Genomic DNA, 27,218 nt, shown 5'->3' with positions numbered 1-27,218 from the left:
TATGCCAGAGCGCGAATGATATGTTCATAAGTGATACACAATGGTATTAATTGTTGTTTTGCTGCTGAAAGTCCATTAACAGGTAATAATTATGTAACATTCACACACAGCTGGCCATTGGCTGACTGTTATGCATAACTGCATAAATCCATCTCGTAATGTTTTAAACATTATGTCAAATCTTTTCTTTTTCAGACCGAAATTGAGAAACTTACCCACGACTACCTGAGTCTGTTCCACTTTCCTCCGTTGATCAAGGCATGTTTTCACTTTCTAGATCATCTTTTACATAGAGTTGACGTGATTTTGTTTTTTTTAACAATAGTCACACTGTTTTTGGCTGATTTCTTCCTTATCCAACACACTTTAAAAAGGTTACACTTTATTTTAAGGTGACGTAGTTACATTGTACTTACTCAAATAAGTACTGAGTAATATTAATTAACTACATGTACTTACTATAGAGTTACGATTAGGGTTAGGGTTTGGTTTAGGGTTAGTTACTTGTAATTATGCATAATTTACTGTTATTACTATAACGACGTCCCCTTAAAAATAAAGTATTACCAAATGTTTTTTGCTTTTAGTAAACTAAACTTAATTTACTGGGTTTATCCAATTCATTTTTCCAATGTATTTTAATTGACAAGCTATATCAGCTTTTGGAAGTAGGTAAAACTTAAAAAAGATATATATATTTTTTATACAGTACAAGGCCACAGCTAATGTATTTATATTAGTGCTGTCCAATTGATTAAACGTGATTAAGCGCATCTAACGTAAACGTTTTTGTTTACGTATATGTGTGTATATATAATTTTATATTTATATATATATTATATATATGTCACTCTGTATGTGTGTGTGCTCATGTCTGTCTGTATGTATATATATATATATATATATATATATATATATATATATATATATATATATATATATATATATATACATATACACACACACATGCACACACAGAGATATATATATATATATACACACACACACATATATTATATAAATAAAAACATCACTCATTTAAATGTTCCTTGTGTGCACTCTTAGGATGGTTTGGCCACTGAAGAAGAAGACGAGGAGTGGAGGAAGACTGTAAATCTGGAGTTAGTGTTTGGATACCACTGGAAAGCAGGCACAAGCCACACGGTAAATCACTCCGCTTCATATCATGTGTAGGAGCCCTCATAGTTATTGATAGGTTTATGATACACAGCTTAGGCCCTGTCCCAAATGTCACACTTCATGTGCACTTGCGGTCTTGTGGACTTACTATGGCCACCACATGTGCGTGTCTGTTAACTCCACAAGACCGTAGGGTGTCCCATTTGTCATTTTAGGTTCTGTCTGGGACAGGGCCTTAATCCATGCAATCTTTGAGTTTGGCATCATTTTATTCTGTCAGTGACAAGATAGATTTTCATTTGTAAAATATTGTTCACCACTAGATAGGGGTGCAACGGATTGCATACGGACCAGGCCCCACATTTCGGTACGCATGTGGTTCATGGATTAATTGCTAAGTTTAACCATCATAGAGTGAAAGTTCATCATTTGCGCATGTCTTTCCTCTACAGTTTACACGTTTAAGCGATTTTAAACCATTCAAGCGCAAGAAGAGGCTAAAGAGAAGTCGATCGCGCGTTGTTTATCTGTGCACACAGCCACACACACCTGAAGCGCGCACACACACAGAGGCAGGTTTCAGATAGCGGGCTAACACTGAATTGATTCCTTTTTCGATAAGAAGACGTACATAAACTATGATGGAAACACATTTAAAGAAATAAATCCCTGGATGCGTAACAAAAATATCCTGTGACTTAGCCTCAACAGTGGATGTGATTCGATAACCAGTGGATCAGTTTCATCGCACAGCCTCTCAAATGTTGGTTTGATTATTCTGAAACGCCTGAGCCAAAGTCTGTCATCAGAATGATGTGGTTTAATTCCCAGAAGCGTCTCGCACGACTGCGTTCCCAAACACTAGGTAAACGCACTAAGAGAACGTGACGGCGTTTATTGCGTTTCGTCTTCGCGCTCTGAGACGCAAGTCATTTATGATGGAAGGAAAAAAGCCACAGTGGTTTCCCAGATTGCAGCAACTTCCTTTTTTATTATCACAGATATTTTGCACCTAATTTCCCAGGAAGTGACGATTTTGTTCTCTTGAACACGTGAGATGGAAACGCTGCTTTATTCACAAATGTTTTATGCAATATTTTGGCTGGAAAGATATTTTAGCTATTGACATAACGCTTAGTTTTTGTCATATCAATGAATTTAATCAACAATATAAAAAAAAAATGCAATTTAATTTCTGTATTAAAGGGGTGGTTGATTATGATTTCACTTTTCTAACTTTAGTTGGTGTTTAATGCTGCTGTTTGAGCATAAACAACATCTGCAAAGTTACGACGCTCAAAGTTCAAAGCAAAGGGAGATATTTGCTTTTAAAGAAATTGCTTTTTAAGGACTACAACAAACGGCTGGTAGGGACTACACGACATTCCTCTGGGGTTAGTGACATCACAAACCCCAATATTTGCATAGACCCCGCCCCCGGAACACGATTTATAGATTATCAAGACAGAATATGCTAATCAATGACTAGAAGATAAGTACACATAAGCTACATAAATTCATCAACTAACCATTCAGAAATCTCCTGTTGCTTCTACATGTTGTCACTTGTTCTTGAGTCTCTCCATCTTTCTGACTCCGGTTTGAACATAAAAGGCTAAAAGTTTTTGAAATTTTCAGTGCATTTCGGTGTGAGGTGAAAGGACACAGGAGCTCTTAAAGCTCCGCCCCCTGTGCCGGGAGCAGCAGCTCATTTGCATTTAAATTATTGTTTACTCAGATAAGTCATAATGAAGCAAAAAGTCATAACCTTTATATGTAGCAAAGAATAATGTATAAGAAAAAAACAATATAGAAAATAAATAATGTTTTTTTTTTTTTTTTTTTTTTTAAGAAAACTGCCTCAATATTATAAAAAAAACAAAAAAAAACAGCAAATCAAAGTCATTTGGTCCAACCAACAGAGGTATGCAGAATAAACCTTAAACAGGAAACGATATCATAGAGAGGACCCCGCTGACCCTCATGAATGTGTGTCAGGGTCAATAAAGATAAATAAAAGATATAAATAATTAACGTTTTATGACAATGCATGGTTAGTTCGGGATGTAAAATGTCATTCGGTGAAACAAAAAACGTTATATTTAATATATTATATATTTAAAAACTTTTTGAAAAACAATGATTAAAATGCAGACACTCGCATAGATTCTAGACAAATTATGATTACACCACATTTTGAATTGGCTTTTCTTGGAAATGTTACCAAGATGATTTCATTTCTAATAATTTTTTAAAAAGGGTTTTCCTTGTCATTGCTCACTTAAAAAAGTAATTGCATTCCTCTCATCAACAATCCGCATGATGGTCATATATTGGAGAAACACGAATGCAGTGTTTCTTCACGGTTCTCTTTAATGTATGAAATGCTTGTGATTTTCTGTCATTATTTTCGCATCACCGTCTGTGCATCATTTCCTGTGTTGACGGGAGCTTTTGTTGCTGATGTGATGTCTTGTCATAACTGAGACTTTTTGTCACACAATTGCGGCGCTCCTTGATTTGAAGTTGTCTTCCTCAAGTAAAAGATGCCTGTTATCGCCCTCCTCCGAATACTGACCACTGTCTAAACGCATTTTCCGTTCCCAAGCCTCTTGTTTTGGTTCCTCTTTTTGGTTCACTTAAAAGAGGCCGCAAGAGGTAAATGATTTCTGGTGTAAAGCCAGGCGTAGCATCCATCCATCCACCCCCTCTCGCCGGCGAGCCTTTGTTTGGGCTCCTGACTCAGGAGAGCGACTGCGTCTTCACTTTCCGTTTGAATTTAATCAAAAATTTAGCCAGAAGTCATTTTCTTTTTAAAAGGCAAATGTTATTTAATCTTTCAGCTGTTCATTGTCCCATCATAAATAGTCCCCTTTCAACGCGTGCGGCGGGGCTGAAGCGGGGCCGCTAATTGCCTCCTATTTCTCCTGACATGTGGTGGTTTGGTTGGGAGGAAGCTCAGCGGGAAGAAGGAAACAGGAGTCTGAGAAAATGAGAGCTAATTATTTTCCCCTGCCTGGTGTCAGCCTCCGTGTCAGCCTTGTTTTTACAAACTGCAAGGTTTTTTTTGCACTAAATAAAACAAACCCGCTTCGCTTGAGTTTTTTTTTCTTTTCTGCCTTTTTTCGCTCCTCTCTCTCTCTCTCTCTCTCTCTCTCTCTCTCTCTCTCTCTCTCTCTCTCTCCCTCTCTCTCTCTCTCTCCCTCTCTCTCTCTCTCTCTCTCTCTCTCTCTCCCTCTCTCTCTCTCTCCCTCTCCCTCTCTCTCTCTCTCTCTCTCTTTCCTGGCGGTGTCGTGGTACCAGCTGCACTTCTCAAAGCCTAAATGAGACCCTACGATTGTGCTTTGCCCATCTGACAGCACAGAGTGTTTCTGTTAATGAGGATATCAGGGCTTAGTCGCCGGAAAGGTGCTGAATTATGTATGAGGTGTCATTAGACGCTTACCACGCTGGCCGTCATTACCGCGCATTGTTTCTGCTGCTGCCATTAGGCAGGGATAACGTTTGGCAAACGCTTGGTCAGCACTCGGCCGACTTGTTACTGGACGCCTTTAAGACCCGTCCAAAAAAACAAGCAGGCACACGCTCACAGTTGCCTGTTCCTGCTTGTGTAACAGGGTTATATATAGCATGTGTCTCCACTTGCCAATAATGAAGCGTTGAAATGATCAGACTGAAAGATGATTGGTCAGGAAGGGGTTAACGGGGTTTCCTTTTGGCTGGCTGTCTCTCTGTGCTAACAGCGGCGAGGAGTCAAATCTGTGTTGTTTTGAGCAAATTAATTGTATTCCCGCTGAAAACAAGCGTTCTAGCTCGAAAATGTTGCCTGAAAATAGTGTTGCACGCCTTCTTATCAGATTCACATGATCAACCTCTCCTCCATTTTGCTTGGGATCTGATGTGGTCATACTCATAACCAAAGTTCACAGGGCTGCGTTCTCTGGACTCCTCTCAAGCGGAGGACTTCTACATCCCGATTGGCTATCGCCGAACAGCGTCATAGCTCATTACCATAAAGTTGACCCGACTTCGACTCTCCTCGACGCCCTCACTGGGTGTGTTCACACTTGGCATGTTTTCTTTGGATTAAAACCAACTCCGGTCTGAACCCTGGTGACACCAAACAAGCGGACCGAGACGCTGTAAGGATGGATCTCGCTCCTCTTCCAAACGAACTCTGGTGCGGTTTGAATGAAATATGAACGCAACACGGACCAAAGACATGTAACGTTAAACAAACCAAAAAAAGGACATGATGTCACAAGACCCGACCCTAAAAAGGACAGAACTGGAAACCTGTTTTTTCTCATCGTAGTCGTGATGTTGCCCATCAGAGTTCAGTACTGGCATGAGAACCGCGTCTCCTCACAGCAGATCTTCAGTTGTGTGTGTGACGGAGGGATTCCTGCCAGTGACTCTTTCACACATTAGAAGCTCTTCACAAGTTCTCAGCTGCTCAAAATAGCATCATATGTAGGCTACGCACATACAGCGAGCGCATTTAACCCAGAACACAGCACTGTTTTGGATGTTCGGTAAATTCCGTCGCGAAATATACATCATAAAAGCAGACCAATCAGGTTGTGAATATATCCTTATGCCTTTAGGTTTGGTATCTTTAGGTTCAGTGTTAAAATGCCAGTGTGACCGACTGCTAAACGGACCAGGGGCCGGTTTCACAAAGATAGACTTTGACTATGGCTTAGATATAGTAGATATTCAGACTTCAGATAGACATCTAAATCAGACCGTTGCACAAAGCACTTAAGACTCTGACTATCTTAAGTAGGACTACACTGCAATGCATTCTGGGTAAAATAAGACACTTTTCAAAACAAAAAACATGGCGGATCGAGTTAGCGCATTCAACCGCTCAGTGCAGTTTACCCCAGCGGAAAATATGTGTTTGTTGGAGGAGAATAACAGTTACAAGGACATTTTACTTGGGAAATTTAGCGGAGAATGTAGTAACAAGAAGAAATGTTTAAATTATGAGCCATTTTCCCTTTTGTAATGTTTGTAATGTAACTGATTGTTACTGCTGGTTGCCAAGGTAACATAGAGTCTTAGGCCTAAGTTAGCCTGGTAAGCCTGGTAAGGTGTCTAATTTTTTTGGTCTAAATTAAGTCAGTCTTTATTTTTGTGAAACAGTCTAACTTGCGTTAGACTAGTCCATGAGCAAATTTTAGACTAGTCTAACACTAAAAACCGGTCTAAGATAGCTTTGTGAAACCGGCCCCAGGACTAAATGCTTTGATTTTGCCAGTGCTGATGCTGCTCTCTCTCTTATTGTTGTCTTTGATCTTGAAATTTAGCTTGTCATAAATTAAATGCAGCGCATGTCTGTTGCTTTTGTTGACGTCAATTTACATATACATTTTTATTTTATAAAATGCACTGTTTTATGAATGCATAGAAGGGACAACAGAGCAGTTGCACATGCATGAGGACGCTCTATCAAACGTCGTGTGTAGTGTGAACGGCCACATGTTTTAAGCCGTTCCCTTTGACCTCTGCGGATCTGACGGATCATTACCTCGGCTCAGCCGCGTCTCGCGCGGGCTCTCGGTAAGGGGTCTCATCTCCATTGCTAATGTGAAAGAGAATGGATGTTAAGGTGTCTCGCTCTTGTTATGCCTGAGAAACGAACACGTTCGCTTCTCTGCCCTCTGATCTCTCGTAGCTTCAGTCGTCACATCATTCTGTCTCAGAAACGCGCGTGTGAATGAATACTCTCCCGTTGACATTCAGTGATTCATTCTCAGCATTTGGCTTTATCTGGGATATGTTTACGACACACCGCAATGTCTCGCAGACTTACAACAGAGCAAAGTTCATCATTATCTGTAACACTCGAAAAGCTAGTAGTAAATGTGTCGCTTTATAGGCATTCATCAGCTGTCTTATTAAAAGTAAACTCAGAGTCAGGACAGTGGACTCAAGTGCAAGTTTGATCCTTGTTCATAGGGTATCTTCAGGGTTTTCAAATCAAATTAAAGGCTTTTAAAGAATTTTTTTAAGACCTGCACAAATAAAATTAAAATCGTATTGAATATGTCATTGTTTATGGCAACATCCTATACCATACAATGACAAAAACTAGTTTTTTAAATTATAAACCACATTTCAGCCTTTAAACCATTTTTTAAGAAAAGGGACGAGTCAAAATAATGAATGATTGCATTAATTTAAAATATGATTATATATACTATTCTAGATACCTTATTATTCAAAATTTTTTGAATGCACATTATCTTCTTGTTGATCCACCGGTTAACACTACAAGACTGCGTAATCTTTGTTAAAAAATTAAACATTGAAACATGCAGTGCCTACATTTATTTAATTAAATCAAAGCCTTTTATGACATTAAGCCATATTGCGAATGCTAGCAAATTTTCCATCCCCAAATTTAAGACTTTTCTTATAACAATTAAGGCATTTGAGACCTCTTATGACCTTAAATTTGATCAAACTAAATGTTAGAGTTTCTAAGGACCAGCAGGGACCCTGTGTTCAGTGTCTGTGTTTTTCTCTCCTGGAGTTATGACGGATACAAATATCCTAGAGTTGCAAATATCTCTTAAAAGGATAGTTCACCCATAAATTGTAATATTCTGTCATCATTTACCCTTCCTCATGTCGTTCCAAACCTGCAAGACTTTCGTTCTTCTTCAATGAGGTTCATTCTCGCGTTACGCAGCACGTTTGAGCTTCTGCAAGAACCAATGAGGTTCATTCTCGTGTTACGCATCACGTTTGAGCTTCTGCAAGAACCAATGAGGTTCATTCTCGCGTTACGCAGCACGTTTGAGCTTCAGCAAGAACCAATGAGGTTCATTCTCATGTTACGCATCACGTTTGAGCTTCTGCAAGAACCAATGAGGTTCATTCTCGTGTTACGCAGCACGTTTGAGCTTCAGCAAGAACCAATGAGGTTCATTCTCGTGTTACGCATCACGTTTGAGCTTCTGCAAGAACCAATGAGGTTCATTCTCGCGTTACGCAGCACGTTTGAGCTTCAGCAAGAACCAATGAGGTTCATTCTCATGTTACGCATCACGTTTGAGCTTCTGCAAGAACCAATGAGCTTCATTCTCGTGTTACACATCACGTTTGAGCTTCTGCAAGAACCAATGAGCTTCATTCTCGTGTTACACATCACGTTTGAGCTTCATCAAGAACCAATGAGGTTCATTCTCGTGTTACGCAGCACGTTTGAGCTTCAGCAAGAACCAATGAGGTTCATTCTCGTGTTACGCAGCACGTTTGAGCTTCAGCAAGAACCAATGAGCTTCATTCTTGTGTTACGCAGCACGTTTGAGCTTCAGCAAGAGGTTTGTTCTCAAAGGTCAAGCAGCTTCGGTTGAGCTTCTGTTTATTTTCGCTGATCAATGTTCATATGTGAATAAAAGCCTAAATTCATCATATAAAGTGATCGAGTCTCTTCAGAAAATTTGGACTAAACCGTTTAATACATATGGATTAGTTTTACGATCTCTTTATGAACTTTTTGAAGCGTCAAAGTGGTAGTTGCGTAGCTGTCAATGGAGGGACAGAAATCTCTCAGATTTCTTTAAAACTGTCTTCATTTGTGTTCCCAAAAATGAATGTAAGTCTTACAGGTTTGGAACAACATGAGGGTGAGTAATTAATGACAGAATTTTCATTTTCGGGTGAACTAACCCTTTAATTTAGCAAGAAATTGCAAAAAAAAAAAAATCATATAGATTTACAATGAAGGGAGCCAGGTCATATCTAGAGACCAGAGGCCAGTTGCATAAACTTTGCCACTACGTTAAAACTGTGTCTTAAGAACTAATTTGACTCTAGGAATTAGTCATTCTTACTTTTCTTTTTATGTGACTGACTTTAAAAAGTTAGGACCAGTCTTGAAGAACGAAAATAGATGGCTAACTTTTAAGATTCGTCTAAGCAGTTTATGCAACCAGCCCCAGAATATTATATAGATGACTTGAGAGTAGCCAAAACACATTAGAATCCACAAAGCAATGCACTAAAAACACTTACCTTAGCAACGCCCTAGCAACCACCCACATGTTTTTTATTGGAAAGAACCACTGAAAAGTCCTTCAGAATGGGAAGAAATTAAAATATTACTTTTCTAAGCGATTAGATTTATAATTTTGAGCTGAGAGAAATTGTGAAAATCTAGTTAGATTAAAGTGTGCAGTTAGATTCACCCTGGTTTGTGCTTTGTGTGTTCTTAATTCCCATTGTTGTCCTCTAGGTTGTGCTGTTGTTATATCACCCTCAAACAGCTAAAATCATACGGGTCTACATTTCTGTTTGCTAAAAACATGCATTATATCTATGCCCACATTTACCTGCACTTTAACCTCATCCTACACACAGTTTTCTCATCTGTGTCTCGCTCTGTCTTTCTGACCTCTGCAGGACTGCAAATGGAAAATGTACATGGAGCTTGATGGGGATGAGGTGGCGATAGCATATATCAAAGACGTGACCTTTAATGCCAACAGACCAGATGTAGATGTATTAAAGATGACCAAGGTGAGAAATGCCATATATCACGGTGAACGATGTCTCCATTAGATTCCCGCTGCGTTTTGAGGAATCCAGGAGATGAGGTCTTCCTGAGGTCATAAACCTGAGATAATTCTTCCTCACAACTATGTTTACTCCACCAACACAAGTCTTAAATGTGTCATGATAAGAGTGAATATCTCATGCATGTTATGATGCTGTCATGCCTTTCAGCCTCTGTTGTGATGTGCTTTAAAATCTAAATTACTCTCCAGCCTCCGTTTGTCATGGATAAATGGATAGTCGGAATATCGGGCACTCAAACTGTTGACTGCATAGTGAACTATGAGGTAAGCACCAGCCAAAAGACTAGAACTTTATTTTACAGTCCTGTTTTGCATGTACAGTACACACTATGTACTTATTACAGTTATAACAAGGCACTAACCCCAAACCTAACCCAAACACCCAAACCTAAAACCTAAATGTAGTTATCTTAGTGTACTTACCTAAGAAAAACCTGAGTATATTGTAAGTGCAACAAATATTTTTGAAAATGTAGTGTTTTTCAGAGTGAAACTGCATATTCTAGCCATTTTTGATGAAAAATTCCAAAGACAAACATTATTTTACTTTGGAATAATGTGCACAATAATAATAGAAGTGCTATTACAGAAATAATCTAGCTTACTTTAAAAGAATATACGTAAGTCCAAACAAAATATAATGTTATCGGACATTTAATTACATGTTAACTGCAATTGAATACAAAAATGTGTGATAATAAATCATAATTACTTGTCTTTGAAATATGGTTAATGAATGTAATGACACACATTTATTGTAAACTACAAAATTACACATTTGTAATGATAAAGTTATAGTAAATATATTAACTCTAAATGTTATATTGAATAACACACTACAGTTAAAATTATAGTCAAGTTCTTTACATGTGCTTTAGTATGTTAGTCAACACATCAAAATAAGTGCACTTCTATAAAGCATGACAACATTATTATTGAAACAATGATTTAAAATATTTAAATTAAGACTTTTAATTTGACATTATATAGTCACGAAAATGTAGTCTCTTCATGTACACTGAAGTGGACTGTTTGTACAGTAAATAAATACAGTTTTTAAAAAACATACTTTTAATAAGTACACATACAATACAATTAAACGTTCTTTACCACAAAGGTAGCAATGCATACTAAGAAAGTAAATGGCCGATTTTAATTTCATGTGGACTTTAACATCTATTTTATATTTAACATTTAACTGGATATTTCTGTTATTTTAGACAGTACTTTCAGGTTGATAACTGATCACATCAGTCTGTCAAAGTTTAGCTACATAAGTATAACCTGTTTCAAGAAACTCCTTATGTGCAACTTGCTAAATAGTTTATAAATATTTAGTATGTCTTGCAGTTATCTGAATGCAGAATTTTCAGATGTGCCATCAAGTTTATAAGGGGGCCTTTGGACTGATGCCTTGTTTCCTGACAGGGTAACGTGAGATCTCCGAAGTGCACGAGACATGTGCACACACTGCGGTGGAGTCCGGACAGCGGGAGAGACGTGATCAAACCAGTAGAGCTGCTCATTGAGACGACGGCCAGCATCAGGGAAGGTTACAACAGAAGCAGGTGCAACTCAGGTAATACTGATTCACTGATTCATAGAGAGCATGTGTGCTGTCGTATTAAAATGTATTATATTGAACTTTCTTTTGAACTATTTCAGGATTAATTGAAGTAAATAATAACTGTTTACGTAAATGGTATGTTGGCTGTATTTGTCACGTTCAACCATTCAACCTTGGTACTGAATTTATCGTAAAAAGGTTTTCTTTAAGTAGTTAACTCCAAGTAAATGCTTCATTTAGGCAAGATCCTGCAACTTAATCTTATTTAAGTTTATTTACTTATTTTAGTTTTATTTGGATTTTAAATGTTTTGTTTGGTAGCAGAAAATGCAACCCCCTCATAAAATGAATAGAAAATAAACCAGCTTTAGTTTGACCTCCTGAGATTTCATTTCTTTTCTGCCATCTGTTTTTAAAGGATTAGTTCACTTTAGAATTAAAATATCCTGATCATTTACTCACACCCACATCATCCAAGATATTTATGTCTTTCTTTCTTCAGTCGAAAAGAAATGAAGGTTTTTGAGGAAAACATTCCAGGATTTTTCTCCATATAGTGACTTCAATGGGGTCCAATTTGGACAAGGTACAAATGTCAGTTTCAGTGCAGCCTCAAAGTCTCTACACGATGCCAGCCGAGGAATAGGAGTCTTATGTAGACAAACCATCGGCCATTTTCTAAAAAAAATAAACATTTATATACTTTTTAAGCACAAATGATCATCTAGCACTAGTTCTGCAGTACGCCACGCATTACATAATCATGTTGAAAGGTCACGCGTGTTCCGGTTCAGAAATATTGGGTAGGGCGAAAAACTCCCTCATTTTCTCCTCCAACTTCAAAATCGTCTGACATCTTTGTTTGACCTTTTATTTATTTATTTATTTATTTATTTTTGTAAATGGTGTTTGACTTAGTCTTTGCACTTTCGCTTTGTAAACACTAGGTCTGTTCTTCCGCCTACGTCACACGTGACCTTTCAACGGACCCCACTGAAGTCCATAAGTAAATGAACAGGAAATTTTTATTCTGAAGTGAACTAATCCTTTAAGGCCTTATTGTGTAATTACTTTGTATAAAACATTTGAATGATTGTTTTTGTGTTTCTCAATCAGGTGTTGATCCCAGATGGATTTACAACCTGAGAATGAAGCAGATGAGAGAACAAGCTACCCAGGACTCCACAGGCAAGATGACCCTCCCTCAGTTTCTGTCGGTCATCACCAACCAATCATCGTACGCCGCTGCCGTGAGGAAGTCGCCCAATCGCAGTCCTCGCACGCCATGGAACGACTCGCGGAGTTCCTCTCCCACTCTTTCTGTCAAACTCTCCAACATCCACCTGGGGTCGAAGGGCAGCAGCCCGTCCAGCACGACGTCTGAGAGCGCCTCCGAGCGAGAGCGCCCCCCTAGTGCTGGAGCTAAACACAACTACAACAGAAAAACCTACTACGACCACACGCTTAAGATCACTGGAGGAGGACGAGGAGACGGAGACGCCAGGAGGTTTAATCAGATGACACAGAGAGGATCCAGAGGTTTCCAACAGGCTGGACGGCCACGAAACAGCTACTCTTACGCAACTCCATCCAACCACCAGCGGCCAATACCGGGGATGTCAGTCGTCACTGAAGTGGTGAAGCAGAAAGGGCCGTCTGAAGAGGCCGGGGCTGGTGATGGGGATTGGATTAAAGTAGAAAGAAAGAAGTCTAATAAACAGGAACATAAACATCAGGAAGGAAGGCAGGCCAGAAACCGGCCACGGAGAGGAGGGAGGGGAGGGGGGCGTGGACGAAGTTGAGCGTTTATTCTGGTAGAAGGGGTGATGAATCAAGTTTGATTCACAGTATGGGCTGAACGGGGACCTGGTTTTAACCAAAGAAAGCACTTAAACCTAGTTGTGCACAGACAGGGCTTAGATTAAACCAGGATTATGCCTTAGTTCAAATAGGGCATTTAAGTAGCTTTTATAAGCATGCCTTAGAAAAAAACATTACTTGAGACAAAACAATGCCACCGACATATTTTAAGATATGTCAGTGCAAGTTTCCTTCAATTGAAACAGCTCAAACATGCATTTTGTCTGTGAAAGCGTGGGATAGTGTTGTAAATAAAAGCATCTTTTTTTTAAATTGACATTGATTAAGGGGAAAAGTTCACCATGAAATGGATATACTGATCTTAAATGTCATAAATTATTATGCTGTTCCTGAAAAAGGCCCGTTTTCTTAGCTTTTTTAAAAGTTGATGATATTCCCTTTCTAGTTTTAAACTTGAATTTGCCTCTCTTGTGATTTTATTTTGTTCCGTTATTTTTGTATTGGAACTATGCTGAGTACTTCAATGATGATCATAATAACTGAGGGCATTTTCTATGTTTCGATAATGTCTGGTTATATATTAAATGTGGTTATATATTAAATTGTGATGTTTTATTATGGAGGATTATTTCATTTAAATGATATTAAAGATTTATTTATTATTATATTGGTGGAATTTCAAAAGTTATCCATTTATAAGATATTAATAAAATATAAAAATCTGAACCAACACTTTGTTTTTATTTAGTCTGCATTTCGCGCGATTTATGTGTCCTTATGCAAATGAGCTCTGAGGTTTGGCGCCACAGCTAAAGATCCTGTAAGCGCATGAAATTCAAAATATACATAATTCTGTTCACCTTCATTTTAATAACCCCAGACTTCTAATTCAGTTGTATCATCAAGTTAATACTTAACTCATAATTAAAAGGATGGTACAGTTCTTGAATCTTCAACCTATTCGATTGGGTTACTTTATTATTAGTTTTACACACCTTCCAGGACTCTCATATGGCGCGGAAGAGACTCGCGCCTTTTCAACATTTACCCGCCAAACCTCCAGACCAAACACCCGCTCCACACGAGAGGCACGCGCTCACGGAAGACTCTTGCACATTGTAAACTTACACACCGAACTGCAACAATGCGCTCCAAGGTAATGTTAAATACAGCAGCTTTTCTTTTCTATTGACCTGACAGTATGTTTTGTGAATGAATGGAGGAAGGATGTTGTGGCTTGTGTTGTTAAAGTGCTTTTCAGCGCTTTAAAAGAGTTAAATTAACGTTACCAAATAGAGCGATTGCTCATTTTATTTCTTTGTTTGGGACGTATATTCGAGAGCATGGTTGTGTTTGTATGTGTTGTTTGCTGTTTTAAACTTGTAGACTTGTGTTTAACTTAGTGGGGGCAGGGGTCGCCCTAAGTTCTGGAAAACATCTTATAGTAGTACAATTATTTAACAAAATAAAATAAAAATCTGTTTTATGAACTACTTAAGTTGGAAGCTTCTACAGCGGTTTACCTTTGCCTTTTTGATCGTCCTTGCAAAAACAAATATTTTGCTTAAAAACAAATGTTGAATTAAAGAGTTAAAAGTTAGTTCACGCCCTCCAGACACCGATGACGTTTGAACAGAGCTGGCTTAATTTTTACTGCCCACAATTTTAAATTTAATTACAAATTTTAAAGCCATACTTGCAGTATAATAACAGAACATAGACGGGCTCTCTCCAAGCAGCAGATCTGAAACCTTGTTCTCTACAAATAACCAGCTTGACCAGTGCTGGATTTATTTTGAGTATTTACTGGACTTATTCTTCATTAATAATGTTATGATTATGATTCATGTCCAGAGGCTGCAGGCGTCTCCGCCCTCCACCAGAATGAGCCTGCGCAGTTACAGGAGCACTGCTGTGGTCCCAATGGAAACCTCCTCCTCGGATGACAGCTGTGACAGTTTTGGATCTGATGGTTTTGGGAACTCGGTATGACATGAACTTTAACATATGGGAAAATTAGACTAGGTCATTCAGTGACCAGCTGTTCATGTTGAACCCATGATGAGTGTTTGTTTCTTTCTTCTAGAAGAGACCAATGAGACGGACGAGAAGCTCGACTCAGATTGAGAAAGTGTTTAATGTTCTACCTGTGACTGAGGAAGAGGATGCGTGCAGTGGTTTTGAGAGCGACCTCAACGATCACATGACCGACATGGTTTGTAATGATAGGAAACGCTTAAAGGATTAGTTCACCCAAAAATGAAAATTCTGTCATTTAGTCGCCTTCAGGTTGTTCCAAACCTGTATACATTTTTATTTTATTTTTAAGTTATTTGAAAGAATGTTTGTAACCAAGCAGATCTCGCCCCCCATATACTTCAATAGTATTTTTTTTAAGTGAGATCTGCTTGGTTACAAACATTCTTATAAATATTTTCCTTTGTTCAGCAGAACAAAGACGTGTATATAAGTTTGGAACAACTTGAGGGTGAGTAAATGATGACAGAATTTAAAATTTTATGTGAACTATCCCTTTAAGTTTCTGCTGGCTGCTAAATCATAATGGCTTTTGAAGGAGGCATACATTCAATTAATAACTTGTGTATTACCTTTTAGAAAATGGACTCGGACACTGAAACATGTTCGCCTCCCAGGAAAACTCGCAAATCGTTCACGCTCCGAGTAGCCATGAAGTTCCCGAACAAACGGGCCAGTCCATCAAAGCCAGTGACCCCCGAGTCCAAACCCAAACCTGAGGCCAAAGCCCCCGAGTCTGACCCTGAGAACAACAACTTCATGCTGAAGAGAGCGCTGAACATCAAAGAAAATAAAGCTATGGTGAGCAAGTCAACTTCTACATGCACGTGCATGATCCATTTATGAAATAAATATCCGTATTGGGATATACCATGAGTCATACCACCCAACCCTAGATAGCCTGTTAATTAGCATTTACGTACTTAAGAGTTTGAATGCAATTCTAATAAGAAGAGTGTGAATCCAGTTTTAATAGATTTGTGAATTGTATTTGTGTTCCTCCACTTGTAGCTTGCTAAACTGATGGCAGAGCTGGATAAGGTTCCTGGACTGTTTCCCGGGAAGGCTGCTTTGTCACAGGGCAACACGGTAAGAATTTAAGGTGCTAATAATATTAAAATGAATGTTAATTCTAATACTAACAGTAATGATGAAAATGGTAACATTATTATTATTATTATTATTATTAATAATACTAAAAGTGTTACTATTAATAACTAATTGATGCTGATAACACTAATGATGATATAATACTGTAGTTGTATCACCTTTTCTCCGTGCACAGCCTCGTCGAGTTCCTCGTCGCTCTTTCGACCCCAGCGCCACTCGGCGGAGGAACCCGGAGCGATCGACCCGTCCGCACACACGCTCGCGCTCGCTGGCTGGCGGACCCCCCTCCCCCGCTCCACAGGACGATCCCGACGACAAATACAGCCTGGTCCGTAAAAACAGAGCTTACGAAGACGATGATGATTATGAGGAAGAGGTGAGTTTCTTGGCGTTAACTAAAGGACTAATTTATTTATTTTTATTTATTTTTTTATGTGTTTGACACACTTCAATTCAAAAGTTTGGGGCTGGTAAGTCAAGTTTATTTGTGTAGCGCTTTTCACAATACAGATTGTATCAAAGCAGCTTCACAGTATTAAATTAAAATAATACGACAAAGTTTGTTTCAAGAGGAATTTATTGATTGATAAAATTAAATTAAATATCCCCAAAATATCCCCAACTGAGCAAGCCAAAGGCAACAGTGGCAAGGAACCGAAAAACTCCAAGTGACCTAATGGTGTCCTAAAACTCCATCAGGTGACCTAATGGAGAAAAAAAACCTTGGGAGAACCCAGGCTCAGTCGGGGGCCAGTTCTCCTCTGGCATTTATGAGCTAGAGGCCGGATTGTAGTTTGAACTGTAGGATTATATGAATGCCTGGCCGAAGAGATGAGACTTTAATCTAGTTTTAAACTGGGAGAGCGAGTCTGAGCAACGAACAGTATCAGGAAGACTATTCCAGAGTTTTGGAGCCAAATGTGAAAATGCTCTCCCTCCTTTGGTGGTTCTGGATATCCTAGGTATGACCAAAAGCCTTGAATTTAGTGATCTTAAAGAGCTTGGATTATAGGGTGATAGAAGATCCGTTAAATAGACTGGAGCTAAGCCGTTTAGGGCTTTATAAGTCAGTAGCAATACCTTGTAATTAATACGGAACTTTATAGGTAACCAATGCAGTGATGATAAAATCGGTGTTATATGATCATATTTTCTTGATCTCGTAAGAACTCTAGCGGCGGCATTTTGGACTAACTGTAGCTTGTTTATTGAGGATGCAGGACAACCAGCTAATAAGGCATTACAGTAATCCAGTCTCGAGGTCATGAATGCATGAACTAACTTTTCTGCATCAGAAACTGATAGCATATTACGTAGCTTAGCAATGTTTCTAAGGTGGAAAAAGGCTGTTTTTGTAACATATGAAATATGATTTTCAAAAGACAGGTTGCAATCGAGTATAACAATCGGTAAGAACTTTGGGGCGGGTTATGAAGCGAAACGATCAGTCCGTAAAGGAGTAAATGGTTTTTTAGCACTATAGGGTGGTTGTGTACACACACTGCCAACACACATTTATGTCCAAACACCATGCAAAAGTGTATTTTGCATAATAGGTCCCCTTTAAAGAAAAGTCTTAACCCAAAATCAACTTTTGAACGGTACTGTACATGCAATCTCAAAATGGCCAATTATTGCCATGGACAAATCGCTTGCATGTCTTTGTTACATTCAAGGAAGGTGCCTCTGTATTGAATATGTGTGTGTGTGTGTGTGTGTTTGAGTAGAAAGAACCACGGCGGCGCAGTTATAACAGCACTCTGACGATTCCTCATGTCGTGAGGCCTGTGGAGGAAATCACTCCGGCTGAACTGGACAACATCTGTGTCAACGTCAGAGAGAAGACCTACAACCGTGCCACAGTGAGTCTCCTTCAGAACCTCACGCTTTCTGCGTACCAGAACCGTGTGTGACTGTGCTTTTGTTCATCAGGGTTCAACCTGCCATCAGTGTCGCCAGAAGACCACCGACACCAAGACCAACTGCCGCAACCCAGAGTGTGTGGGTGTCCGCGGGCAGTTCTGCGGGCCTTGTCTCAGGAACCGCTATGGAGAGGAGGTCCATGATGCCCTCCTGGACCCGGTCAGTCTTTCTGCATGTCCTGACATCATTAGCCCTGGCGTATGTGTTCTGATTGGTTCAGCGTTTCTCTGAGCGATGAGTGCATTGCTGAGGTGTGTGGTTCTCTTCCAGGAGTGGCGCTGCCCCCCGTGCAGGGGCATCTGTAACTGCAGTTTCTGCCGGGCCAGAGAGGGGCGCTGTGCCACCGGTGTGCTCGTGTACCTGGCCAAGTACCATGGCTATGACAATGCGCACTCTTATCTCAAAAGGTAATGGTTTTTAGTAGCGATTACTGTTAACTTTATTGTAACACTTGTGTATAAACACTATGGAAGATTGTTTCCGCCACAGAATTTTTTTAATAAAATGGGTAATTGCGGCTTATCTCTCAATTGCGAGTTTACATCATGCAATTCTGACACTTTATCTCAGATTTGTGAGATATAAACTCGCAATTGTGTGTTATAAAGTCAGAATTTATAGTTTATTTCTCGCAATTCTGAGAAATAAAATCAGAATTATCTTTTAAAATGTTTTATTCTGTGGTGGAAACAAACTTCCATAAAACACTGCAATTTTTTTTTTTTTACCAAAACCATAGTGAAATATTTAATTTAGCCCAAAACCAATGGTTTATCTAATAGCCAAAACTTTATAAAATGCACAAGTTAAGGTTTTGATTGATATAATTGTTTGTACTCCCAATTGTTGTTCAAATATAAACATTTAAATGGTGGCTTTAGTAACTTTTCATGACAGATTTATTCAAGCATGTGTTAAATGAGGTATTTGAAATATAATATATAATGGTGCTTTTTTATAAAAATGAGTTTATGAACATTAAATGGCTTTTCTGAGGTAAATGTAAAATCACATGAGCCTGTTTACAAGCTGACGTCTTTCTGCGGTTAAAACGCTGAGCGATTTAAATTTAGACATGAGACCGTAAGCTGTACTGTACCTTTCAACATTCATTCTGATGTTCATGTTTTTGTGCTGTAACTAGTAGTAAAGAGGAAGAGGTGATCAGGTCACGTGCGCTGCTCCGTCACGACACATTAAAGTGACAGGACCGGATTTGTTTCAATTTCAAGATAAAAATGTTACATTTGAAAGCTCAGATTTTTTTTTTTAATCAAAAGCAACGTACTAATAATGTTTAGTGAAGTTTTGTTCATGCATCAACTCAAAACAGCATAGAGACTAACAGATCTGTTCATCAAAGATTGATTCAACAAGAACTCAACCCAGTGCTCGCGTCTACACAGCTCATGTTGTGCTATGGTTTAGACTGTTTCATCCAAACATTTCTTTGATTGCCGAAACCATAAAGAGTTATAGTTGGGGTGTATGTCGACGACTCACTGTTGTCACTCACTTGGTGGCTTTTGGGTAATCCAGGAAGGCGTAACCAATGTCTCTGACCTCTCTCTCTCCACAGTTTAAAGAAGGAATTGGAGGAAGGAGAATAAAATGGTTGCCATGTTCAGCGGAGTCCAGCCAAACTGACGTCGCCCTCGAGCGTCTCGATGTGATTCACAGCTTAACCTAAACCTGATTCGGGTTCTTCGAGTAGGCTGTCGGGAGTTGTCTACATGAAATCTTAATACATTTGCATTGTTTTAAATGTGTAATTTTTTTTTCAAAGGGAGTGTTTTTATCTCTGTACTGTATTGGTTACTTTGAAAACTGTTTGCTGCAATACTTGTTCTTTACTGTTTTAAGCATCTTTTTAATCTTTAGAAGCTGTTATGACTGCGCAATGTTCTGCTGTAGTACTGGAATAAAGTTGTGCTTTTACTTCTGTCGTGTTTATAAGTGTTGTCGTGCAAGATGGAGGGTAAAATGTGTTCATGTTTGGGTTTGTGTTTTTAGATCTGTTGGATAATTTAAGTTGATTTGAGGTTAAAATGTAAACTGTCTTAAACCCATGATTTACACCACATTATATGCTTCTACGGGGCAGTTGAATGCTTGAAATCTGATTGGTCGAATGTTCTATGACAGGGAATGTCCAATCCTGCCCCTGGAGAGCCACTGTTCTGCAGAGTTCAGCTCATTACACATTAAACACACCTGAACCATCCGATCAAGGTCTTGCTAGGAACACCAGAAGCTTCCTGAACTGCAGGACAGTGGCCCACCAGGAGTGAGTTTGGACACCCCTGTTCTGAGGTGTGTGAAATGCAATGCTAAAGTAGATCCCGGCAGATCTTGACCACATCACACTTTTTACACTGGTTTTTAGTAGCTATTACTGTTAACTTTATTGTAATAAACCCTATGGAAGATTGTTTCGTGCAATTCTGACTTTTTATCTCAGATTTGTGAGATATTAAGTCACGATTGTGAGTTATAAAGTCAGAATTGTGAGAAACTAATTTGTTTTTGAGTTTTTCCTTAGAATTGGACTTTATAACTCCCAATTGGGAGTTTGTCTCACAATTCTGAGAAAACATATAAACTCCCAATTCTGAGAAATAAAGTCAGAATTGTCTTTTAAAATGTTTTATTCTGTGGCAGAAACAAGCTTCCATAAAACACTGCAACTGATGCACTAATTATTTATTTTTTTTAAACCATAGTGAAATATTTAATTTAGCCCAAAACCAATGGTTTAATTAATATCCAATACTTTATAAAAATGCACACAAGTTAAATTTAAGGTTTTGATGGATATATAATTGTTTGTACTCCAAATTGTTGTTAAAATATAAACATTTAAATGGTGGCTTTAGTAACTTTTCATGACAGATTTATTCAAGCATATGTTAAATGAGGTATGTGAAATATAATATGTAATGGTGCTTCTTTATTAAAATGAGTTTATGAACATCATATGGCTTTTAGGCAGATCTTGACCACATTACACTTCCATATCAGTTTGCCAGATGATTTCTGTTCCTCCTTGCAGCCGACAACAGCAAAAGGCATTTGTTTCAGGCGGCATTATTACCTAAAAATTCTTTGTGTAGTTTTTATTTTGATGATCCATTGCATATTGAAATGGTTTTTAACCTTTCTAAGCAGTAGACATTTTTTCTATTGATTTCTAAATATCAATTTTTTTTATTGATATTTTTTATATACTGTTTATTACTGGACTATAGATTTTTACTATGGTAAATATGGTTTGGTATACCAAAGAGGTTGTTCTGCGGGGTTTGTCTCTGATGTTCCCTGATCATGGTTTTCTCAGGGACAAATAGTTTCCAACATATTGGTTAAATGACACTTTACAGTAGGCCTATATTAGTCAGACAATTTTTAATAAAAAAACATTTAGCGACTTTGAGATAAACAAATAAAAGCTAAACTACTTGGGTTATACCACATTCATATTTTTCCTTTTATGCAAAACAGATTAATATTAGAAGAGGTGTTCAAGTCACTTTCAGTATGTTTGTAAAAACAAATAGAGTGGGACACAAAAGGAGTCTGTGATTTCCCATATTAATGGAGAACCTCCTCTTACATCTGACATCAGCACAACCCCTATACCGAACATTTCATATTACAGCAGTGAATCCGCCTCGACATCTATTTCAGCAGGAATTCAATCAGAAGAGATTATTTGAACATGCCCTCAGCTCTTGCCCCTCTGTGCCCGTGTGGGTTAAGAGGGCATGAGGAGGGGGTTATAGCCGAGGAGAGCCAGAACACTGTGATATACTGCCGTCTGCTCACATCCCTCATTAGAGAGCTGCCACTAATGGTGTGGAAATAATTAGCAGACTCTAATGGGAAATCTTATACCTGTGAATCATTTTTCCCTGTTAAAGCTCTTTCGCAACCCTCCTCAGCTCACTCTTTCTTTCCTTTTTTCCTTCCTCTCATTCAGATCACCGTGGACTTGCTGATTTCTGACATTAAACGCCCCTTTAGTGGCCTATTAATACCGCTTGTGCATTCATGGAATACAAACGCAGCAACAAAAAAAAGGATAAATTTAAGATATTGGATTTTAAAGATAATTTTGTAAAATCCAAACAAACTTTACAGATCTTTTTTTTTTTTTTGGAAAGGGGTTCAAATAATGATTTTCATGCTTGTTCAATGAACTATCAGCAATTATAGCACATGCACCTGTGGATCAGTCCTTAAGACTAACGGTTTACAGGCGCTAGACAATTAAGGTCACAGTTACAATTACTTATAGCACACTATAAAGAGACCTTTCTACTGACTGAAAAACATCAAGAGAAATACAGGGTCTCTGATCACCTGCATGAACAAGCTATAGGCCGCATGAGGAGATGTCAACAGAGCAACAGACTGCAATGTCTTAAAAAGATGAAGTATATGCTCATGTTAGAATTGAACTCTGAGAGGAGTTTTCTTAAGTATGTCTAGCATTCACACTTCTATAAGAGACTTATATAACTGAACGAAAAGTGAGAGCAACGGGACACCTGAGCAGAATGAAGTCTCTAGACACGTTTTAAAATACAAAATGGCTAAATGCAATGAAATGGTCAAAGACATCCATCTAGCACATGTTAACATAAAACAACTGAAAAACTGCGGACGGGGACACGGAACAAGGTTCCCTCAAATTTATGAACAAACGTGCTTCCAGTAAAATGAACAGAATGTTCATTATGAGTTATCTGTCTGGTAAACGTTAGCACAAAACGTTAACACCGCGTCTCTCTTGCCTCCTCTGAGCCCATTGAGTTTTTACAGACCCCCTAAAGCTTGCGGTGGGTTTAGTGGGGGGTAATTGAGAATGAATGGGGGGAAAGTCACATGACAGGAGGCAATGCATTCATCGCGCTATGATTGGATATGATCAGTCATAATAGATAGCACATGTACGTCTGCAAGATGTCTGTTAAAGATCAATTCATCTGGAAAGCATCTTTACTAACATCTGATAGACGTCTTTAAGATGTCAGTTTTACATGCATTCTAAATCATAAACATCTTAAAAACATTTTCTAAACGTCTATTTGACATCTGACAGGAAACGTACTGTAGATATATTGCAGATGAGCAAACACTCCAAAAAATATGTCTTCCAGATGTAAACACACACATCAAATAGATGTCTCCGTGATGTACGTGTGTTATCAGGGATATGATTGGTTCATGCGATAAATCCCGCCTCTTGTTTTCGTTCGCAAATCGGTCTGAATGAAGACAATGACGTTAATGGAAAGACGAATTAAAAACAAGTAAACAACTCAGCCACTTAGATATCACTGCTTTATGTCACGTCAAAATCAAACTTGAAATGGTTTGAAAACATGATGACTGTGGGGGGTTTTAGTGAGCAATCAGCTTGGGGAAATTAAAGGTATAGCCTGTCTCTGACCAGTGTGCTCGATGACTGATGAAAATAAGTTGACTAATAAAAAGAACAGCTGAACATTTATTATTTTGGAATAAATGTATAATTGCGTAAAAAAAAATCTAACTTGATTTTAAAGTTTTGGTTTACTTTTACTTTTTAATTTTAAAGATACTTGGTTTTAATAAATAGAACATTAATTACATAGTGTAAAAATACAACATAGGATCTGGTATTAATGTAATGTTTATTTAACCAGGAAAAGGGGACAACATTAAGTGTAACAGGGACATTCATTTACATTTGATGTTTGTTTTTTTTTTAAATAAAAACTGTGAGGACTTTTGCCTCCTCCTTTTAAAACCCCACTGAGCAGGTAATGTTTTCAGGTCATGAGCTTTAGTTTCCACCAAGTTTTACTTCCATTTTAATATACTTTCTATACCAAGGTATCACAGTTTTACAGCTGTATAACTTTTTGGCGGGAACTACTGGTACAAAGATTATCTTTTTAAATAGCCTATAGGGGATTTACACATGTCAATGCATGATAATCTCCTTTGTCATTAGGCTAATATCATGTTTCATGCCTATTTTTCCCCAGAATGCTCAGTTTTTAATTCTAAGAGTGAATCTTTTCGGATCTGCAGGAAACAAACGCTTCAAAAGTATTTATTTGCATAATAAAGATGCACTCGAAAATACTGGTATTAAATACCAATGATCATCCACTTTAGGGTGATGAATATTTAGGGAAATAATTGTTTACGACGCTCGAGCGTCGAGCTGATCTGGTAATCAGGCTATGAAATACAATATTTATTCATTAGAGCGAACTTAATGAGGCCTCGCGGCGCTAATTATGAAAAGCAGCGTAGCGCTAAATGAGCGCGAGAGAGACGGCGCGTGCGAGAGAGCCCGCGCGCGCGCTTTCTTACCTGTTTCCCGCGCTGCAGGGTCAGTGGGCATCACAGAGATCTGCGTGATTATATGATGGCCCCCTAAACACTGCAGCACTGCAGCACACACTGGCAGAGGCAAGAGTGGTCCTGGCTGCTGTTGTATCCGTGATTAATAATTATGTAGAATATTGAGTATTTATTATGGGCCCCTTTTCATTGGCATTGTTCAGACGTGTGCTTCTGTTTGCCTGTTGAGAAGAGAGACCAGTAGAGCAAATTGCTCCCACAATCTCCCGCGGTTAAACATTGATTGAAAGAGCAGGAGGAAAAGAAGAGGTGAAATTAGATTTTTAGCTGCTTTATATTTAGTATAGTAGAAAACAGAGTATAATAAAGATATATATTTCCCTTTATTAAAGAGATCAGAGTATTTTAAAACATTAGGATGCATCATAAGCTCCTTTAGCTCTCACATTGACTACACTCTAAAAAATGCTGGGTTGTTTCAACCCAATTTTGGGTCAATTATGGACAAACCCAGCCGTTGGGTTAATTTTTTTAATTACTTTTTTAACCCAACGTTTGGGTTTGTCCATAATTGACCCAAAATTGGGTTGCAACAACCCAGCATTTTTTAGAGTGTAGTCAATGTGAGAGCTAAAGGAGCTTATGATGCATCCTAATGTTTTAAAATACTCTGATCTCTTTAATAAAGGGAAATATATATCTTTATTACTCTGTTTTCTACTTTTTTCTCTGAGTCTATACAGAATGGAATGTCATTTACATAATACTTAATATAATAAAATTAATGTGACAACATGCAATGATACATGTAAAAATGATTTGAAAGAGCTATATTTTGTATGCATTGCATAGTATATTGTGCACATTATGCACATTTTCATTTGCAATGTGACTGTGGACAAAAGTAAGTCACAATTTGTAACCTTTATTCTCATTTTAAGTTAAATCCCATTATGTATATAACACTACATAGAGATTATTGCAAAGCAGTTTATACAAGTTATAAAAAGGAAAATTCACAGAATCAATAATGCAAACCTTCAAATATGAGGCTAATTCAAATTCTGCTGTAAAACTGCTTTTTGCCTCAAAAAAATCTAAAAATAATTTATTTACAAAATAGTAGGATGAAACATGCAACATGATAAAGTCATGTGACAACAATATAATACAGTTTGAAATGTTTCTCCTTGCATATGTATATTGTTTCATTATTATTAATATTTTGCCACTTACCACTGACTTTATTTGACACCCCTGTTCCCCATGATGTACTATAGTCTTGCAATAACTGGGTAATAACTAGGTACTAACCCTGAACCTAAACCTAACCTTAACCCATGTATACTTTCTTAGGAAAGTACACAGTAAGTACAGGTAAGTGCATGTACTGTAAAATAGAGTACAACCAATATTTGATATAGCAAGCAGCATGTAGTCTAACTGTGTTCAGTAATAGTAAGAAATTCTGTACATATCCAATGAGTCAAGAAAAAGAAGTTAAAAGTAATGACTTGTCTTGACATGACATGATTTGTCTCACTGCAAAAGAACATTGTCCCATGAAGTGTATAATGCACATTTTGTCATGCATTAGGTCATTTTCCATGCATACAGATTATTTGCATACTTTTTTCCCAGTGTGCGCCCTGCAGTAATAGTAAGATCACTATATGCTCTTTCAGATCTCATCAGAAGGCCACAGCTGACTGGACTGGACTGGACCGCATGCTGATCGTCTGCAGTGTGTCTGAGGTTAGTGGGAGTTGGATGACAAGTCCTCGTCAGTACTATCCTAGCTCCGCGTGCTGATGCTAACAGCCGTTCATGTCAGAGACGCTATCAGGGAGAGACGCCCGACTGCAGTGCTTCCATCTCTCGGGAAATTGCTAACTCACCCTAACAAAAGAAAGCACAAGTGCACTCACAGTGCAGTCCTCAGAGCAAGCCAGATAAGATGACATTATAAATAGTGAATTTCTAGAAAAGGGTGTGTGAACTTCTCAATTCTCTCTCTCTCTCTCTCTCTCTCTCTCTCTCTCTCTCTCTCTCTCTCTCTCTCTCTCTCTCTCTCTCTCTCTCTCTCTCCCTAACTCTCTCCCCTGTGACATTAAGGCTGTCTGAGAGACTTTGAAAAGCAATTTGAAAAAGTGCTTCACGTCTTGAATAATATCACAGGAGGATGTATGTGATAACATATAGATTTAGAAATAAGATTAAGGGGGGAAAAAACTAAATGCATTTGGTGAATATTCTTATTTATAACCACAATCTAAAATGTAAAACACCACATAACGAGAATAGCTCAATCAGCTAGTGCTAAAATACTATATTACTATTCTAATATTACCACATATTTCAATATGACCACAATGTATAGGTATAGTAGACATTAGAATACACAGAAAGATCATTAGTTTAAGTTTAGGGGTTTCAGTAATGAATACTGTATTATTGGTGAAGTCCCACATGTGTGAGGAGGTGCAGTGCAGTGTGGCTCCTGAAGGGGGAGCTCTGATACAGCACACTTTCTGAACACCTGCGTCAGAGACTCATACATCTGGACTATAACTGGACATTTAAACACTTATACTTGTACATATACGTCTTATATTTGTAGTCTAAAATGATATCATCAACCAAGAGGGTTTCAGCCACCGAAGGGG

General features: G+C 38.2%; 2 protein-coding genes across 2 annotated transcripts in view; both read left to right on the top strand.

Moving 5' to 3' along the window:
• Positions 1-13,852, top strand: part of map3k20a (mitogen-activated protein kinase kinase kinase 20a) — a 40,981-nt gene extending 27,129 nt beyond the window's left edge. The window contains exons 15-20 of the mRNA XM_082176121.1: positions 196-258; positions 1,066-1,164; positions 9,559-9,675; positions 9,924-9,998; positions 11,163-11,313; positions 12,418-13,852. Coding sequence (XP_082032247.1) covers positions 196-258; positions 1,066-1,164; positions 9,559-9,675; positions 9,924-9,998; positions 11,163-11,313; positions 12,418-13,103 — 1,191 coding nt within the window. The 3' untranslated portion in view covers positions 13,104-13,852. The remainder of the gene's footprint in view (positions 1-195; positions 259-1,065; positions 1,165-9,558; positions 9,676-9,923; positions 9,999-11,162; positions 11,314-12,417) is intronic.
• Positions 13,853-14,152: 300 nt separating this feature from the next.
• Positions 14,153-20,134, top strand: cdca7a (cell division cycle associated 7a). Its single transcript, XM_082176226.1, has 10 exons — positions 14,153-14,278; positions 14,977-15,108; positions 15,209-15,337; positions 15,739-15,960; positions 16,171-16,248; positions 16,445-16,645; positions 17,997-18,131; positions 18,202-18,351; positions 18,463-18,599; positions 19,772-20,134. The coding sequence occupies exons 1-10, from the start codon at positions 14,267-14,269 to the stop codon at positions 19,800-19,802; spliced, it is 1,227 nt and encodes a 408-aa protein (XP_082032352.1). The 5' UTR covers positions 14,153-14,266; the 3' UTR covers positions 19,803-20,134.
• The last annotated feature ends 7,084 nt before the right edge of the window (positions 20,135-27,218 follow it).

This window comes from Leuciscus leuciscus, assembly GCF_965113295.1.
Source record: "Leuciscus leuciscus genome assembly, chromosome: 7".
NCBI classification, from domain to species: domain Eukaryota; kingdom Metazoa; phylum Chordata; class Actinopteri; order Cypriniformes; family Leuciscidae; genus Leuciscus; species Leuciscus leuciscus.
The sequence above is the reverse complement of the archived record's forward strand: the minus strand, read 5'-3'. Positions and strand labels throughout refer to the sequence as shown.